The sequence below is a fragment of the Elaeis guineensis genome, chromosome 7 (assembly GCF_000442705.2).
Source record: "Elaeis guineensis isolate ETL-2024a chromosome 7, EG11, whole genome shotgun sequence".
In the NCBI taxonomy this organism is placed as follows: domain Eukaryota; kingdom Viridiplantae; phylum Streptophyta; class Magnoliopsida; order Arecales; family Arecaceae; genus Elaeis; species Elaeis guineensis.
Window position 1 is genome coordinate 17,612,705 of NC_025999.2, and position 20,079 is coordinate 17,632,783.

A 20,079-nucleotide genomic window follows, 5' to 3' on the forward strand; every position below is an offset into this window, starting at 1 on the left:
GACATCTCAGAGAACTCCAAAGCAGGTAAGGGTTCTTTTATGCATGTGATCTCCGACCCCATCCCCCCCTCCCTCCCCCCTCGTCACTTTAGGCACATGGGGTGTCGGTACGGTTCGGTTCACGCCGAACCGGACCATACCGTCCGATTTTGGACGGTATGGAAGCGAACCGGACCGAACCGCTCGGTTCGGTACCGGTTCGGGGTGTTTCTCGAAAAAAAGGTCCGAATCGGACCATTTGAGCACCGGTCCGGCTCGATACGCCCCGTACCGGGCGGTTCGGCCCGGTACGGCGAACCCTGATTCGGACCATCAGTTTATAAATCAGGATCAAATTCTGCGAATACTACAGCAGAGTCAAAATTTAGGAGGACCTCCTTAATAAGAGAGCCGATCAATAGAGGCACGAGCCATATTGCTTCCATGTTGGGAGCTTTTGACAGCAGGAGGAAGTCCTCCAGAGAGATTCCAGCTGGAGCTACTACCCATGACTTAGATTTATATGCCCTCCTCAGTAGAGATTCCAAGAAACAAAAGATTGATACTACGTTGAAAAAGGACAAGAAGGATATATGACGAGCTATTGTGTTCTAATTTTACTTCAACCATATCCTAGCGTATGCGGCAAACAACACATATTATCGCTCTGTCATTGCATCTATACAGACTGCCAATCCAGATGTAAATCCTCCAAGATCCAAAGAGATCTGTGGTGAGCTTCTTGACAACAATAAAAAGAAACTATAGTAGTGAATTGCATCGTATCAAAATAATTGGCTAATGTATAGACTTATGGTGATATGTGATGGTTGGACTGATCCCACCAAATGAAGCATCATCAACTTTCTGATATATTGTGATGGAAAAATATTTTTTCAGAAATCCATTGATGCTTCAGATCAGATGCACGATGCTGCATATATCCTCAGATTAATGGAGGTGATCGATCAAACCAGAGAGTAAAATGTCATGCAGGTTATCACCGACAATGGGCCACAATATAGGGCCATATGGGAGATCCTGATACAACGGCGACCACATATATTCTGGACACCATATGCTGTACATTGTATCGACCTAATATTGATAAATATTGAAAAGCTTAGTAGGGTGCAAAAGATAATAGACTCAGCACAGACGATTACTAGATTCATTTACAATCACACATAAATCCTATCATTGATGTGGTGGTATGCAGGAGGAGACGTATTGAGATCAGATGTCAAATAGTTCGCTACAAATTATATAACACTTGATAGCCTTATTGACAGAAAAATATAGCTATGTAAGATGTTTGTCAGTTTCGAGTGACAAGAAAATAGATATACCAGGACAAACACTGACAGAAGCAATATGGAGAACTTAATGACAAGACAAACATTCTGACAGCCAACTGAGAATATAGTGAAGGCTATCAAGCCTTTATATGAAGTGTTTCGAACAGTGAACAGCAAAAGGTACCCCCAGATGGATTTTTTATATCACATGACGGAGAGCACAAAGGATCAGCTTAGATCGACAAATCCAAAACATGCCTATGACTATATCTAGATCATTGAACATCCGTGGGACTATCAGATGGATAGAGACTTGCATCTAACAGGTAAGCAACAAATCAAAAATGCTTTGAAAAGTTGAGTGCTCTAATATTTGTACAAATATGCTTAACCAATTTTGAAATTTATCTACAGCTTATTATCTGAATCTAAGATTCCAGTACACGATAACTAGGATAGGCATAGATAACGAGCTTTCAACGTCCCTACAAAATATGATAGACAAGATAAAGCCCAATCCAGTAACCAGAAATCACAGCTATGTGCATACAAGAAGTTGAGTGATTTTTGACTTTTTGCCAATTTAGTTGTATCTTCAACCAGTAACACATTACAACAAATATATTTTTTACAGACGAAAATGTTTAGGAAGGGCACTGATAGCTTTGCCACAGATCTAGCACTCACAAGCAAAAAAAATGTTAAGTCCAAGTAGATTATATATGAACGACAATTCTTATTTGATATTATGTAGCTACAAATAAATCTACTATGATACAATTTTGTTTTTAATTTTGTTCAAGCTTAATGTTTTTGCAGCTGAATGGTGGATCTATTTCAGATTAGCGCGTCTACTCTAAAAGGACTTGCCATCCGAATGCCTCCTAGATGGTATCCTCAAGCGGCTAAGCGCCATTGATCGACCTTCGTCCTTATCCATAGTAAACAGAAAAAATCGTCTGACACAGAAATGCCTCAACGACCTTGTCATTACGATCTAAGGCTAAGCTTAAAATGCATTCAAAAGAAAGTTGAGTTGAAATACTCAAATGCGACTGCAAATGATTTTGTTAATTATGAGGATCCGATGATCGGATGGATTGTGGATTAGCAGCAGAAGCCGAAACTTGATGAGCCAAGATCATCTCCACGACCAGTCAGTATCATAGCCAGCAAGATTGGGGTGGATGCTAAGCAATGGGCAACCAATAATATTCCACACAGACTTCCAGCTGATCAACCACAGCAGACTTTCTCGCTAGGCATGATAAGAGGGCAAGAAGCTCCTCAACACAGACAAAAAAGAAAAAAGAAAAAATAGTGCCAACCTCGATGAAAAGGGTGGAGCAGTCAATTGATCCAGTTCACTCAGATTCTGAAACTAGACAGAGCAATGATGGTAGTTCTTCTAATGATCGTGGATCTTTTAATCATGGATGGAGAAGACTGTTTATGAAATGCAGCTACAAGATGATCTTCAATTCACTGGTAAGTCCCAATTTATGCATGCCATACAGAATAGGAATCATGAAGCACGAGTTGGTAGAGCTCGTGATGATACAATTTCACACAAACGACATACCCCTCCAGGTCATTCAAAATATCATGCAACTGCAGATGACCTCGCACGTGGCGTTAGATCCATGAACGTATCAGATTCTTCATCATATCCTGGATCCTCTTATCCACACCACAGGCAGCTTATAATCTATACAAATATGGATATGGTGCGTCTGAGACATCATCTTCCAGCAGCTACTACCCTATGCAGTTCAGAACATCTTACGGATCGAATTTTGCTGTCGATATATTCGGATGGACCCCTCCATAGCCATACTATCAGTGCAAGGACACCTCTCAAAGCCAGAGCTTCAACGAAAAATCTGGGACATTATAATCTAGCATGCATATTTTATGGAATGAGCATAGAGAATTACAATGCTGCATGGTTAGAGGGATAGACTGATGTTCCATCAAATTATATAAATGATCCAGATATTTATGAATGACATCGACGTTCGACGAGATTCTAAATCTCGATATGTATTGATTATTTATTTTTTATATTTCTTAATTGATTTGAATATTTTAGGATTCAATAATGTCTAATCCTTTAAGATTGTTTTCCTCTAATATAATGTTATGTTAGATTCAAATCCGCATCACACAATCACGGATGTACCGGAATAATACAAACGTCAAATAAGATCAAAAAATAACAATTTGGACTTAAAATCATTCAAGAAATAATAAACAATTGATTACATATCCTAGAAATCGAAAAAAATTGGGCATGCCGTACCGACAATCGGTACAGTACTGAATTGGTACCATATCATACCGACCGGTGATCAGTACATCATCCAGTACCGATTCAGCCTTTTTAATAACAATATATGATATCTTGAAGCCTTGACCGTAGCACATTCAACTCAACATCACCCCTCAAATTTCATGTTATCATACCTGCACAAAGCTCATGACTGCCACAATAGGTTCAAGGACCTACTCGTCCATCAATATATGGTCCTGGCATCAAAGGGTGTTATTGCCCCAATTGGTTATCAATTATCATCAAAGACTCAATCTAACATATCCAAAACTCAGCACACAAGCCATTAGCCAACACAAAACCACATCAAACTCTAGTGCACTCGTGCCCTCATGAATGATAATTGGTAGAGAACAATATCATAGTTTGTTCCCAGATTCATCACCCACATTGACCTTTCAATTGAAAAGAATATTCAGATGCCAAATAGTAGTTGAATTTAGTTGCCAAAATTTGGATGGGACTTGGGAGCATGTGCAGGTATAGGTGCACATGTGGATGTGGGGGGAGCAAATAAATTAGAAATGCCTCTATTAAGGAAGCGCTTAAGAAGTAGGAGTGCATTTGAGATTCTAGAGTGAGTGGGTTATCCTAAGTAGAAGATTCTAGCTGCTAAGGCTTTGAATCGAAAACCTAGCCACACTCACATTTCCAGTCGCCCTTATCCCCTCAAAAACAATTAGAAGGCCTTTTAGATCTTCTCCACCCTCCTATGGTGATTAACAAAGTCATAACATCCTCATTGAGGAGTTGCTTTTATTTTTCAGACATCTGCATTTCCTTTGAAATGAATTTAAGCCAATTCCTATTTGGAACAGCTTCTTTTAAGCTTAGCTGCTTGCTAAGGTGTACTAAACTTAATACGGCCTTTCTACCTGATGCAAGGATTTTGTAAGAATTATAGTTCCTATTCTAGCTATTTATTCCATTATTTCAACAACATTAATCACTTCTACCATAAATCCCTTATAACCGTTAGTTACTTTTAGCAAGGTTTGAAATCTCGGTACCAATCCCTGTAGCAGTAACATGTTGGTACACTAACAGTATGCCTAGTAAAGGGGTTAGTTACCAAGTATCAATTCGGTATCAGAAAAAAACAGTATGCCCACTATGGGGCAGTATGCACAAATATTGCATACCTTGACTTCTAGCCTTATAATTCTAATTTTATTCACTAATCAGTCGCATCAAAAAATCCTTTTTAGATGCTCTAGTTGATATTTTTGGATTTGATTCCTTGTTTTAGATATATGGACCAGAATTTGGAGTCTACATCCTTTCAATATCAACACATAGCGGCACCTGATGAACTCTTGACATGGCTGGAATGATTTATTCTTCATTCATTGAATAATTCCATAGTTTTGTAGGCAAACATTTGCTTTCATGTAACTAACCGTCTCCTATACGTTCATTGACAGAAACCATCGCTTCTAGTTCGCAACATCTGCAAACCTATCTTCTTACTGTTTAGAATAACAACTGTCTCCTTCATAACTCTCTAGCAGACAAACATAATCTACTAGCATTGGACCTTTCCCTTTTCATTACACAGTTTTTGTTGCTATTTCTATTCAACTTCTTTGAGTCCAAGCAAAACTAGATGAAACATATTTTCCCTGCTCTTTGACCCACTGTTTCATATAATGCAGTGCTTCTATCTGGCATAGCCACCTTGTGATGGGTTCGTGGCCGTATTCCACTTACATCCCTTTCGCACAGCATTCAGATAATAGGCCACTCTTGATTCATGCAAGTCCTGATATTTTGACATCAATGACATTTTCAGCCTTCCATTTAGTTTGTCTGCTTTCATGTGTCTTAAGATCATCTAAGGTTTTAAATCCTGTGAGACAAAGGTATTCCGATATCTTCATAGAATGAGATGCTCCACAATCCCATCTCATCCCGACAGCAATCTCCGTCATGCATCCTACTAGATATCCTCCAACTTTCTCCCCTTTTTCTTTCCTTTCTTCCTTCCTTTCTTTCTTTTCTTTTTTTTTTCTTTCTTCCTTCCTTTCTTTCTTTTCCTCTACCTTTCGTTCTTTCCTTACCTTTTTTTTTCTTTTTGTTTTTCCTTCTTTTCTTTTTTTCATTTTTCTTCTTCTTTCCTTTTATTTTTTCCTTTTCTTCATCTTTCCTTCCTCTCCCTCTTCCTCTTTCTTCCCCTCTCTCTCTCTGTGCGGATGAGTTTTAGAGTCCCAATCCTGTCCCAGTCCCATTTCTCACAGGAATGGGATGGGACAGCCAGGATGCCCCCCCATCCCGTCAGGATGTAAAACCTTGAGATCATTATTGTACTTGTTCTTTAGAACCGCTGTTCAAGCTCTTTTCTTACCTTGGCTCAACCAACATCTCCCTCATGTAGTGTTCTTTTACCGCTTCAGTGTTAATCCTTGGTGTTACCTCATGGTTTTACTTTGTGCTCAAGTATGACAACAAAGCTAGTTGTATTCATATGTAGCCTCAAACTGTGTTGTTGTAAGATACCCACAAATTCTAAATGATCTACTTAGATGGCATTGAATTATCAGATCATAGTCCTAATTCCCCAATTGCCTCAACTAAAACAAAATTTAGTTTTGGTCCCATGATGATTCTTCACGAAGAAACTTTTCCCACAATAAATCAGGTCTGAGAAACCGACCACACTGCAGTCTGTATCTCCCAGACCGAACCCTGTACTGTGGTACATACTGGGCCGTACAATCAAGAAACCATTAGTTGATGCAGGAGTATACCATGGTAGATACAGTATCAGTATATGACTATTATGCACTCATACGAAGGTACCTCAAAACCTTGTGATAAATACAAAGGCCTTAGACTGGCAGACAGACATATCAAAAAAAATAAAGCAATAAACAAAAACAAGAATGAAAAAGAGTGAGGGTGGACAATGTACAGACTCAAAAATAGGCCCAATCAATAAGCAGAATGAAAGTCACTAGGGTAGGCTTTCTTAAAAATTGCTAACCAAATGCACCACACAAATTTATCAAATTTAGCATAATCAGCAAGCCTGAGAAACCGATGACCTATCTGAAAGAAACCAAAGCTGAGAACTCAAGCACAAGAACGAAATGATAATGGAAATTCTTTCAAGTTTCAACCAAAGCTTCCAGCTAGAAAATGACCATACTAAACATCCTCCACATACAAAAGAAGGTGGCAATGATCTGGTTATGATCTTAAAATTATACAATGGAAACAATTCCTTATTGGAGTAACATTTTACACACTGTAAGATGACTTTAAAGGATATGTTGGTAATTTTGATAGACAAAACATTATATCTAAATAATTTTGAATGCTGATACAAGACTAATAGCCATAAAATTTAGGGCAAAGCATCATCCAACTAAAAAGGGTTTCATGGATCATTTTGGTGCATGAACAATAGAATTTTAAAAAAAAAAAAGGACTTTGCGCATACAGATGATTTCACAAAATAACTACATAATGTCTCCTAAGACTTAATTGCCGAAATTGATCAGGGGTAGGATAAGTGTTGAAAATAGTCCACAACTAGTTAAAGAGTCTTACCTTTCATCCATTCATTCCATTTGTTCCATAGCCACCACCCGAACTACTATTTTTGCACCAACCATGATCAACATTGCTATACTTTACATACAATGTCCATTTCAATCGTAACAGGCAACAACCGTGCATAAGGTGGGTTCCAAGGTTTCAAGCACCAGTAATGAACCTCATACCAGTCTTGCCAGAATGGTATGGTATCAAGTACCAACACTGTACCAGTGCCAGAAACCTAACAGAATGGTGTGGTAACAATCATACCATCACATTCCTGCGGCATTAGAAACCTTGGCAGGTTCTAACATGCTAAAAGATAGGGCTTGTTGGATGAACCTAACATTGTCTCTAGGGATCTGACAAGTTTGGCATCATTTTGCAAATTTTAGCAGCAAACAACAATTCCAAATGTAAAGGTGTACTGGTATTTGCAATGAAGAACTCTATATTCTAGGGCTTGAAAATGACAGTTCAATATATTAAGCTTTGAATGCACTTCAGCACATTACAATCAACTAGTGGCAGCCAATCAAGAGAAGACTACACGGACATGCTTAATTAATGTAAATGTTGATTTATCTTCACTTTAATATTTTCTAAAAACAATGATGCATCTAAAAATTGCAGATTTTTTGAAAGATCTCCCACATGTGATTCAAATATTCCTTAAAAACAGACAAAGGAATTCAAGGTGAGAGATCAACAATAGCTAGAGAAAACCTGTAATTCCTTCTCATACTAGGATTAAACTCACGGTTGTTTCCCATGATTTTCTAAGTATAATATACTATACCAAACCCTTATGGGACCTTCCCAAAATAGTTGAGTAATCAAAAATGATTTGACTTCATGCAACAAGAAGCATATGTGTTTCCCAGAGTAAACTTCTGTAGGTTGGATCTAGACCAGATAAAAGAGAGATCAAAAGAACTAATGGGTGGAGTTTCATGACCCCTTTTTCTCCAATTTCTTTTTTAAAGGAATGTACAGTTCATGGGAAAAACAGTATGGATTGGGAAGGATTGCAAAGCCAAAAAAAAAAAAATGTTGCTGTTGTTACAAATGTTTTCGACCTCATCAGTCAGACCCCATACAGGTAACTTGCCAGTACAGGCCAAAATACAGTATGCCCTGTACAGACACATGGTACGCTATTCGAGTCAAGACACAAATTGTATTATGTGATGTAGGACCCAAGTGTTAAGGCTATGTACAAGTAATGGTGGGCAAAAAATTGAGATTTCTAATAATTTAAAAGTTCTCGATTCTTGCTGTCCAAGACTGATAGGGCAAATCCAAATCTAATTCCAGGCATAGTGGGGAAAGTGAGTTCGTATATTAGTCCTAGGGGATTTTGGGAGTTCTCAAAACATCAGCAAGAGTTTTTAGGATAAAAGCAAGGATTGCATAACCGTCCCAAATCGCCCGGTTCAAGGCATATCGAGCCATGTCGACGGCAGACCAGGATGGTTCTGGCAATCAAAACGAAAAACCAGCAATAGAGAGGGAGAGGGAGAAAGAAAAAGAAGAAAAGAGAGGGGGGAGGGAAGGGGGGAGAGAGAGAGAGAGAAAGAGAGAGCCCCAGAGGGTCGCCGAGACCGCCGGAGGGCCAAAAGAGAGGCTCCACCCTCCTCCCGATCGAAATAGGGGCTTCCATCCCCGGAGGCTCTCTCTCCCTCTCCTTCCCGCCCCCCACTCTCTCTCTTTTTGTTACAAACGTGTTCGTGGGTCAGACTTACAAAAGGCACCAACTTGAAGCCCCAACAGCAGTGCTAGAACAGGAGCAGACTCACTCACGCGAGGAGTCCCACTCACGCGAGGATTGTGTTTGAGTTGGCAGGTTTAGTTTTCAAATTTGAATAAGTCACTGGTGGTTTGGTGGTTCCTAGAAATCCTGTGGCATCTCAATTTGAGTCTTCTTTCCTTGATTTTCTCCTACTTGTTAGAGTTTGTCATTTATTTCAAATTCCTTTGCAACTTTGATGTACGCCTATATAGGCCTTTGATCGGTGAATAAAAACCCAAGCAATTATTCAACAGAAACAAGGAGGTTTTGAGTTCCCTCATATAGAACTCTTACCTGTTCTTCTTACCTGACCCCTTTGTCATCATAGGTTCAGCAAGGAAGGACAAGAATCGCAGCAAGCCTTCCCTCTCGAAAGGAGATTTCCCTATCAGCAGACCCATGACGCGATCTTGGGCCAAGTCTCTCATCGACTTGGTATCAGAGCCTAGCGCCATAGGAGAATCATCCAGCTTCCAGGAGGAAATGCGAGCCTTCATGCAACGCATTGAGCATCAACGGCAGTAGGATAGCATCAGGATTGAGGCCTTAGCACAGCAGCTCGCTGAGATGTAGAAAGGCCAGAAGAGAAGTGAGGGCAGTAGTACTCAAAGGGGGCCACCAGCGTGCGCCGAGGACAAACCAGAGCAATGCCAGGGAGCTACTGTTGTTCCCAAATATGCAAAACTGGATTTCCCATCTTATGATGGGACTGAAGACCCTCTGGGATGGATTCATCAATGTGAGCATTTCTTCCACAGTCAAAATACCAGTGAGGTAGAAAAGGTGGGACTAGAAGCATTTCACATGATGAGATGCTCTGTTATGGTTCTACAAGGTGGAACTTAAAGAGCCTAATCTATCCTGGGAAGAATTCAAGAACTATTGCCATCTGAGGTTTGGACCACCACTCAGGAGTAATGCGTTGAGAGAACTTGTCAACCTAAAGCAAACTGGATCAGAGGAGGATTATCAGAGACAGTTCAATCCCTCCTAGCCCGAGCTACCACAATGCAACAAAACCAACAGGTAGATTTATTTACTACTGGTTTAACTGAACCTTTACGGACTGATGTTGAGTTGCAGAATCTTCCGAATTTGATCACTGCAATGAGTCTCACCCGTGCTTTTGAAAGAAGACAATAGTTCGAAAATGGGGGAGAAAGCAAGCGAGTTGCTACCAGTTGGGTCAGCTCTAAACCTCCCGCATCCGCTACAACTCCGGCACCAGCTCGGACGACCAAGGCCACCAGCAGTACTGCCGCAAGCAATGCTGGCACCGCTATTACTCCATCAAGCGGTTGAGTGAGGAAGAAATGGCAGACCAGAGGGCTAAGGGACTCTGCTACAACTATGATGAACGGTACTCTTTCAGGCATCAGTGTAAGCAACTGTTTTGGTTGGAGATGGAGGATTGATCCGGACCGGATGAAAAGAAACCACAGGCTGAAGATTCAGGACCAGAAATCTCCTTACACGCCCTCATCGGGAAGCATCAACCCCACACTATGCAGCTTCGGGCAGAGGTAGCTGGCTGGCCGCTCGTGGCATTAGTCGACTCCAGGAGTACGCACAATTTTATTAGTGAGACAGCATTTAGAAGATTAGGACTCACTCTTCAACAACCCACTGGTTTAAATGTTCTTATAGCAAATGGAAACAAGATCCTAAGCCAGGGGTTATGTAGGGAAGTACCTCTCAAAGTTGATTCTGATTCCTTCCTTACTGACTTATATGTTATTCCGTTGGGTGGCTTTGATCTTGTGTTAGGAGTAAAATGGCCGGAGATATTGGGCCCTATTCTGTGGGACTTTTCGGAGATGACCATGAGTTTTGATGTGGGGAAAAGAAGAGTCACACTGCATGGCTCCCAATTCCAAAGGGGGCCTCAAATTAACGCCATGCAGGGGCAATAAGCAACAAGACCCCATTTGGAAAAGTTGCTGGCAGAATTTAAAGATGTGTTTCAAGAACCATCGGGCTTGCCCCCTCTCCGTTGCTGTGACCACCGCATCTGCTTGTTACCAGGGATGGGCCCGATTGTTGTGAGACCTTACAAGTACCCTCATCTTCAAAAGGATGAGATAGAAAGGCAGTGTGCCTCAATGCTTCAGCAAGGTATTATTCAGCCTAGTCGGTCACCATTCTCCTCCCCAGTTCTCTTGGTGCCTAAGCAAGATGGGACTTGGCATCTCTGTGTGGATTATAGAGAGTTGAATGCTAAAACAGTGAAGGACAAGTTTCCCATCCCAGTGGTGGAAGAACTCCTAGATGAGCTACATGGGGCCCAGTACTTCTCTAAATTGGATCTCAGATCAGGGTATCATCAAGTCCGGATGGAAAAGGGAGACATCGAGAAGACTGCTTTCAGGACTCATCATGGCCACTTCGAGTTCCTGATTCTTCCTTTTGGTCTCACTAACGCTCTCTCGACTTTCCAAGCTTTGATGAAGTATTCCATTCTCTCCTCCGAAAATGTACTGATTTTTTTTTTTGACGATATCTTAGTTTACAGTAAGACTTGGGAGGAGCACTTGTGTCACCTTCGAGCGGTGTTCGAGTTGTTGTGCTCTCATCAGCTCTTCCTAAAGAAATCCAAAGGTGCGTTTGGGGAGAAGCAGGTTTCTTACTTGGGACATGTTATCAGTGCCGAAGGGGTTGCTATGGATGAAAGCAAGGTTAGAGCTGTTGCAGATTGGCCACAGCCACAATCTGTTAAGGGGTTAAGAGCTTTTTTGGGACTTGCGGGCTATTATCGCAAGTTTGTTAAAAACTATGGTTCCATTGCTGCTCCTCTGACCAGTTTACTAAGAAAAAACTCTTTTGTTTGGAGTAAAGCCGCTGCAAATTCTTTCCAGACCCTCAAGGACGTGCTGTCTCATACCCCGATGTTGCAATTACCAAATTTTTTGACCACATTTATGGTGGAGTGTGATGCTTCTGATGGAGGAGTTGGGGCCATGCTTCAGCAAAACAATCATCCAATCGCTTTTTTCAGCAGAAAACTCGCTGACAGGCATTTCAAATAGGCAGCATATGAGAGGGAGCTCATCGGTTTGGCTATGGCAGTCCAGCATTGGAGACCCTACCTCTGGGGCCATCCGTTCGTGATCAAGACTAACCATTACAGCTTAAAATTCCTGCTGGATTAGCGTTTATCCACGCCCCCACAGCAGCATTGGGTGAGTAAACTCTTAGGTTATGATTTTCAAGTGGAGTACAAAGCTGGAAGTCTCAACCTGGCTGCAGATGCCCTTTCTCGCTGGGAATCTGAAGAGGGACAGTGCTGCACCCTCTCCTATCCCGTGGTTCCCCTCTTCGACCAGGTTCGGGCAGAAATTGGGGAGTCCGAGCATCTACAGGCACTGAAATCTAGAATTGAAAATGGTGAGGAATCAGATCCTCGGTCTATCCGGGACGACTTGATCTTGTTTAAAGAGAGGGTTTTTCTGCTACCCTCTTCGCCCTTGGTATCAGCTGTATTGGTAGGGATTCATGACTCAACTCATGAAGGAACTCAGAAGACTCTTCAAAGAATTAAACAGGATTTTTTTGGGCTGGCATGAAGAATTCTGTGAGGGAATACGTTGCTGCATGCCTTGTTTGTTAGCAAAGCAAGGTTGAAAATCTCCATCCCGCTGGCCTGTTGCAGCCCTTGGAGGTTCCCCATCACATTTGGTCTCACATCTCCATGGATTTTATAGAGGGGCTTCCTAGATCAAGAGGGAAAACCGTTCTATTTGGGGTTGTAGACTGGTTCTCCAAATTTGCTCACTTCATTCCCATTTCTCATCCATACACGGCCGTATTCATGGCTTATGTGTTCTTTTCAGAGGTCTTCCGATCGCATGGGCTGCCAGAATCGATAGTCAGTGATCGAGATGTGATTTTTACTAGTTTCTAGCGGGAGCTGTTTAGGCTGTGTGGCACCAAGCTATCTCTCTCTTCAGCTTTCCACCCTCAAACTGATGGACAGACTGAGGTTGTCAACCGAACCATGGAAATGTACCTAAGATGTTTCATGGGAGATAAACCAAGGAATTGGGTAGATTGGATTCCGTGGGCGGAGTTTTGCTACAATACTTCGTTTCATTCTGCATTGCATACTACTCCGTTCCAGGTGGTGTATGGTCAAGAGCCTCCTCGACTTCTGGCTTATGCTCCGGGTTCTTCAAGAGTTGATGCAGTGGATCAAGCGTTGCAGGAAAGAGATGCTGTCCTCGGAGAGATTAGGTCTCGTCTTCTGCAAGCCCAAAATCGCATGAAGACTCATTATGAAAAAGGACATCGAGACCCTTCTTTTCTTCCTGGTTCATGGGTTTGGTTGCGTATCAATCTCAGCCGTAGATCTGTGCTTGCTGGTAGTTGTCGTTCAAAGCTTGCTCCCAAGTATTTTGGTCCTTTCCATGTTCTAAAGGCTGTCAGTCCTGTACTAGCTAGAGCGTCCACCCCATGTCAAGATACATGATGTTATGCATGTTTCGATGTTAAAGCCATTCTCTGGAGAACCCCCACAAGAAATTCTCCCTCTGCCACCTCTAGTAGATGGTAAAATTGAGCCTCAGCCACACTCAGTTCTTCGAACACGTCTCAACAGGGGTTCTTGGGAGATTTTGATTCATTGGAAGGGGTTTTCCGCTTCTGATGCTACTTGGGAGACGGTATCTATTTTCCATCAAGCTTATCCTTTGAGCTTGAGGACAAGCTCCTTTTGAAGGTGGGGAGTGATGTTGCAAATGCGTTCGTGGGTCAGACTTACAAAAGGCGCCAACTTGAAGCTCCAGCAGCAGTGCTAGAACAGGAGCAGACCTACTCACACGAGGATTGTGTTTGAGTTGGCAGGTTTAGTTTTCAAATTTGAATAAGTCACTGGTGGTTCCTAGAAATCCCGTGGCATCTCAGTTTGAGTCTTCTTTCCTTGATTTTCTCCTACTTGTTAGAGTTTGTTATTTATTTTAAATTCCTTTGCAGCTTTGATGTACGCTTACATAGGCCTTTGATTGGTGAATAAAAACCCAAGCAATTATTCAACAGAAACAAAGAGGTTTGGAGTTCCCTAATATTGAACTCTTACCTGTTCTTCTTACCTGACCCTTTTGTCATCATAGGTTCAGCAAGAAAAGGCAAGAATCGCAGCAAGCCTTCCCTCTCGGAAGGAGATTTCCCTGTCAGCAGACCTGTGACGCGATCTTGGGCCAAGTCTCTCATCACTTTTCCTCTCTCTTGTTCTCCCTCCACCCTCTCTATTGTATCGGTTTGGGCATGGTGCAGGATGGCATGGGGGCATACCGAACTGTGCCATTGGCCAACTGGTCCAAGCCTCAGTACTAGCACAACGAACCTTGATTAAAAGAATGCTAAACTAGGTGACTCAAGACCAAAACTGGTTCAAGAAAATTAGAAGTGGAAGGGAAGTCTTATGCATCAAATTAAGGTTAAGCATAGCAGAAATCTGATCTAGCTATGCGATAGTTCAATAGGCCTCTTCTTAAATCTCAATCAAAATTCCATTTACAATCTGTTGGATGCCTAAGGCAGTCCATAGACAAAACCAAGTATTCTTCCCTCCTATTTTGGAGTCTTAGACCCCAACGTACAACTCTAATGAACCAAGCTGGAGCCATTATCATTCACAGTATTGTAGCATAAACAATACCAAATGGTAACCCTCTTATTTACTATAAAGCTAACTAAAACACTGCTTATAAAAGATGAAATCCATAAACTAACTAATCAACAATTAAATCAATGCCATTGCACGAAGTTGCAGCAACCTTGCAGTTGTTCATGGTGCCAAGGTGGGGCCCTAAAATGCCTTGATGGCCATTCAATCTTCAATCTCAACATTTCATTTCTTACAACTGTGATGAAGATGCCTACAATGCTGAGATTTGTACATGTTGCATCCACCTTTGGGCCATCAAATGCTGTCTTCAACAGCAATTGCATCAACTGCTATTGGTATCACAGCATCAAAAGATCTTGTTCTTTCCTTGATACTCATTCTATCTTTCACCATTGTTTCAAACAGACAACTCAATTCTCGATTTGAAACCTTTACTCATGAGTAAGGACAGCAAATTGAGCACCTGAATGATAGATTCGCATCATTGGAAACATCAATGCAGCAGAGAAGAATGCAGATGTGGGAAAATCTTCATCAGTTTTTGATTATTCCCATGTACAAGAATGCATCCTCAGCATATTTAGATTGACCAACTCGAAGGGTGATCTGTTGATGTGAAGTGAGTGAGGCTTGAAGTTGCTGGTTTTTATGGAGATCACAACCTGGAGGCATTTTTTATTGATTGGCTGTGCACTACTGAAAGCTTCCTTCATTGGTACAAGCTGAATGAGTGAAATATAGCAAGGGTTTGATGGATTAAATACCAAGAACTTATTACATGACTATTAGGTCATGGGATGACAAGAAGACAGCAATAAGTCATCACTTTGTCCCTCCAACTTGTAAGCAACGAGTCCATATCCTGTGTACACAACTAGTAAAAGGAAGCACGACAGTGGAATACACTAAATTTTTACAGCCTAGCAACATGTTCAGAGTTTCCTTGGAATGAAAATGTCTTGATTGCAATTGATCACCAGGGTATGAATCCTTCCTCCACATTGGCTTTGGCCAGTAGTAGGTCATACACCAAGGTCAGGTGGCTTGCCAGATGGAAGAAAAGCAGAAGAAAGAATCAGCTACAATGGCTTCTTCTCAAGTTCCCTTAATGGCTGACCACTCTGTTACAGATTTGAGCCAAAGTCAGCCTCGAATGGACTGTATTGTTTCTACTAATAAACTTATTAGATATTCTACTTCTGGCATCCATCATGGTTCAGGCTCCAATTCGAAAGCAAGGATGGAAATCCAATGCTATATATGCAAAGAATTTGGTCATTCTTCACCCCGATGCCCAAATGGATTGCTTTTGCAGAAAAATCATCTCTTATTGCTTGTGCTAGTCCAAAACAAAGGCAAGAGAAGTTGGGGTGTCGGAACCACAACCAGAAAGTTATAAAGATAAGAGTAAGAATGGTTGTTAGGAGGTAACACATTATTGTGTTGTTCAAGGTTCACCGTACTAATCCATACCACCCCATACTGAGCAGACTGTACCACACCAACATTGAACTAGCACTCAGTATAGGAGGCATACCGAGTCTTGGTACCACTAAACCGACCCTTCTACTGGACATACCAACACCGCATCAGCATGGTACTAGTGCAAGGTCTAGTACCAAGATTGCAAACCTTGGTGTTGTTCTTAGGCCATTATTGACTACACGTCCAAAAAGTGATGCAATGTATTCCAGATTTGTGTGCAGTGCAATGGACAATTGTGCACAATGGCAATTGACTCAGGTAGTTGTACAAATGCGGTAAAGAATCCAATTAACAAACTTAAGTTGAAGACAGCCCAATCCAAGTCCTTGCAAAATAGCCTGGGTGAACAACACTAATCTCAAAGTTAGTGAAAGTTGTTTGGCCACCCATTCCATTGGAGGATAGAATTCAATGTGATTTGCTTCTTGTGAAGACTTGTGACATCTCTTGTTGGGTAGGCCATGGTTTTTTGATTGTAAAGTACAACAATGATGGCTACACCAATACTTTCAACATAGAGGCTTGAAGAAGTATGTGCCGGCTTAAGATTTGCCTTTAATGAAGCTCAAAAAGACAGCACGTACTTTTTCTCTTCAACATGTGGCTTCGTCAAGAGATGGAATCCTAAGCCCTTTCCCCAACTCGATAGAGTCGACTTCTCAAAAGATGGGGACAATTGATGCAATTGCTATCACAGAGAAGCTCTCCTGGCCTAAATGTGGATGCAACGTGATCAATGAAGGGCTGACATTATAGAATGGATGGCTATTGAGGCATTTTACGGCCTCACTTTTCTACTATGAACAACAGTGAGATGAGAAGTCACTGCAAAATTATCCAATGGCATCAATTTCATAAATAAGTACTTACTTTATGGATTTCATCTTTTATAAACAATATTTTAGTTAGTTTTATAGTAAACAAAAGGGTTACTGTTCAGCCCTTTCCATGCTACATTACTGTTGGGGGATATTTCCTCTTTGAACCGAAGACATAGGCCAATGGCTAGATATGGGCTAATGGACACAGTAGTATGATCTGATCTTAACTTCGGCCTATGATGATCCTTGAGCCCTAACAACCGTCTTGAGCGAAACTCCTAGGATCGGCCATTCTTGACTTCGGCATCAGACTTACTTCTGTCTCCACAGCGACTAGCCTATAACACCTAAACATCTGTAGATAGCGGAACACCCAGACACGCTGAGTTCTAACTTCGACTGTAGGCATGCATTAGCCTCCACCAGACTTCATCTCATTGAGCGGGGTCCGCCTCGGACATTTCTCTCCCTCAGCACCCGCTTCCATTGGATTGAACCAAACTCTCAACTACAAGAACAGGGCTGATCCAACCTGCGCCCTTATTTCAAAATTCAAAAACACCCGCAACACACAGTCGGCCCTGAAACAAAAAAAGTAGGTGCAATAACCTCTCCATGAATCTCGATCAGGAGTCTTGCCACATCGCGCCTGAATCGGCCCCATGATTTTTCGCAACGGTTTCTCGACTTTAGTCTACAAAAAGAGCCTACGAAAGATCCCACAAGGTACACGATCGTAATCTCTCTACACTCCTTCCCATCTATTTTTCTATTATCTAACTTGAGTGTCGGAGGGTCCCCGCTAGAGCCAACTCCAGTCAGGACTTATTTACAGGTTTTCCACCCGGGAGGATGCGCCACCGCTCCAACCTTTCCGACAGCGTTCCAGATTTCAGCAGCAACAATCACCATGAACAGTGACACCCAACTAGAGTCATTTTTCTTCCTCATCAGCTTGGTTCATTGGAGTCCTAATACTATAGGAGTCTAAAGACTTTAAAATAGGAAGCAACACTTGTCCGCGTTACATATGGACTGCATTAGGCATCCAAAAGATGGTACATGGAATTTTGAGTGAGAATTAAGAAAAGGCCTGGTGCGGCTGCTTTTCCACTTTCTTCCACTTCTTGACATTCTCTGTTCTTCTAGTATATTTCTGCTTTTATTCTTCTTCTTTGCTTGTATACTAATTTCTTCATATTATTAAAATATGATCTATTAAAATTTCATCATTCTCGATTTCCTTGTCAAGTTACTGCTGTTATTTTCTTGACTACTAAATTATCAGATAGCTAGATCAGATTTATACTCTGCTCAACCTTGATCAGATGTAGAAGCCTTCCTTTTCACTGCTTGTAATCTCCTTGAACCAGTCATAATCTTGAGTTCACCTGGTTTGGCATCCTTCTAAGTTCTAACATAGAAACTCTTGCTTATGTTTTGAGACCCTCCTAAAACCCTAGGGCTAATACACATCTCCCTTTCCCCAATATAACTGGAATCTGATTCAGATCTGCCCTATTACTCTGTCATGGACAGCAAGCATACAGAACTTTTCAATCATAATAAATCTTTCTCTTTTCTTTTTTTTCCATGTCACTGCTTCCACACGGACCTAATCAGAGTTTCCTACATCACCATGTGTTGGCAAGGGGCACACTAAGCCCTGTACCATATTGGTATGGCACCGGATCGATAATGGTATGCCAAATACCAACTGATATGGGAAAATACTGCAAACATTAATTGTTACCACTTCTGCTTGGTAGTCATGACCATAAATAGTGGTTAGGTAGTTGTCTATTATGAATGTAGTTAGCATGTCAATTTTACCAAAACTCAAAAGAAAAATCATCTTATGGTTCCTCAAACTTGCATCAAATGAAACAGAATCCATAAGGTAGAGTACCACAATCAGAAAACCCAAACCTGGCAGATGTAGTACCATAAATAAACACATTTTGCTTTGATAATTTAACAGATACAAAGATTAAACCAGACACCAAGTTAATACATTGCCCTAGAAAAAATGTAATTAGTTCTGCATCAGGCCAATATCAATATATGACTAACCTTTTACCATAAGTTGCATGTTGAATGTCAATTTAATGAAGCTATACAAGTCAAATCTTATGCAAACGAAATCAACAAAAATAAGAATTAGAGAGAATGATGTACTATCCAAGCACGAATAACAGCAAACTTTGAAATATAAGATCCATTATAAGAATCATTGCAATACGAAAACTTTGCCACAAGCATTTTTTTAAAATAACACTTCTGCTTGTAGTAAAATGTTCCTAAGCAACTATATAAATTAAAAAAACAGTTTAACTAAACAAGCACACAAGAATCAAGATGATGCATCTAGCCATGGTCACCATTAAAGATCAAACCTTTGAAGGAGTGCTGGTGATAGTGCAAACAGGATAGGTCTTTGGAGTTGGTTTTGGTTGGCATTCATAGCACTCTGTTTTACCCTTGACATGCACAGTGACCTGCTCCAATCATATTTTAAAATATATAAGAACATAGTTAGAAACAAAATGATACACAATCAAAACCACTATATCAGATTGTCAAACAAAATTATTAAATTAGTTTATACCAAGGATCGCTAACTCGGAACCGAACCTATGCAGCCAGCCGATGGAATGAGTCGGTAGGTCTTCATACTAGACCGTACCAGATCCGAACTGACACGAAAACGGGAGATGAACCAGAGAGGAAAAGAAAGAGAGGGAAGGGAGAGGAAGGAATGAACGGCCGGCGAAGATGCCTGCAGTGGCCACCGGACGACCGCTAAGGCCTTCCGAGTTCCCCGATCCTCTGTAAGAGAAACTAAGAAGAGAGAGAGATAGAGAGAGATGGAAAGGGAGGGGAGAAAAGGGAGAGGAAGGTGGCAAGAAGGCCGTCGAAGCCCCTGTTTCAAACCCCATGGCGGCCCCGAGAGGGGGGTTGGGCCACCCAGCTGCCACGACAGCCACCCGACGAACTCCCCGCCACCTTCCCCTCCCTTCTCTCCCCTCCCTTCCCCTCTCTCTATCTCTCTCTCTTCTCAGTCTCTCGCGAAGGACCACGGAGACCCGAAGTCTCGACGGTCCTCCAACGGCCTTAGCAGGCCACCGCCAGCCTTTTCCTCTCCTTCCCTCCCCTCCTCTCTCTCTCTTCCTCTTTTTTCTTCTCCCTCACTTCGTTTTCGCCAACAT

The 20,079-nt window shown here is 41.6% G+C and overlaps 1 protein-coding gene across 2 annotated transcripts in view; it reads right to left on the bottom strand.

Annotated features, from left to right (window-relative positions):
- LOC105060449 (SUMO-activating enzyme subunit 2) overlaps window positions 1-20,079 on the bottom strand; it is a 44,035-nt gene that overhangs the window by 13,923 nt on the left and 10,033 nt on the right. For both annotated transcript variants that reach the window (XM_010944165.4, XM_073260665.1), the window contains exon 5: window positions 19,267-19,368. In XM_010944165.4, the coding sequence (XP_010942467.1) occupies window positions 19,267-19,368 (102 nt within the window). The remainder of the gene's footprint in view (window positions 1-19,266; window positions 19,369-20,079) is intronic.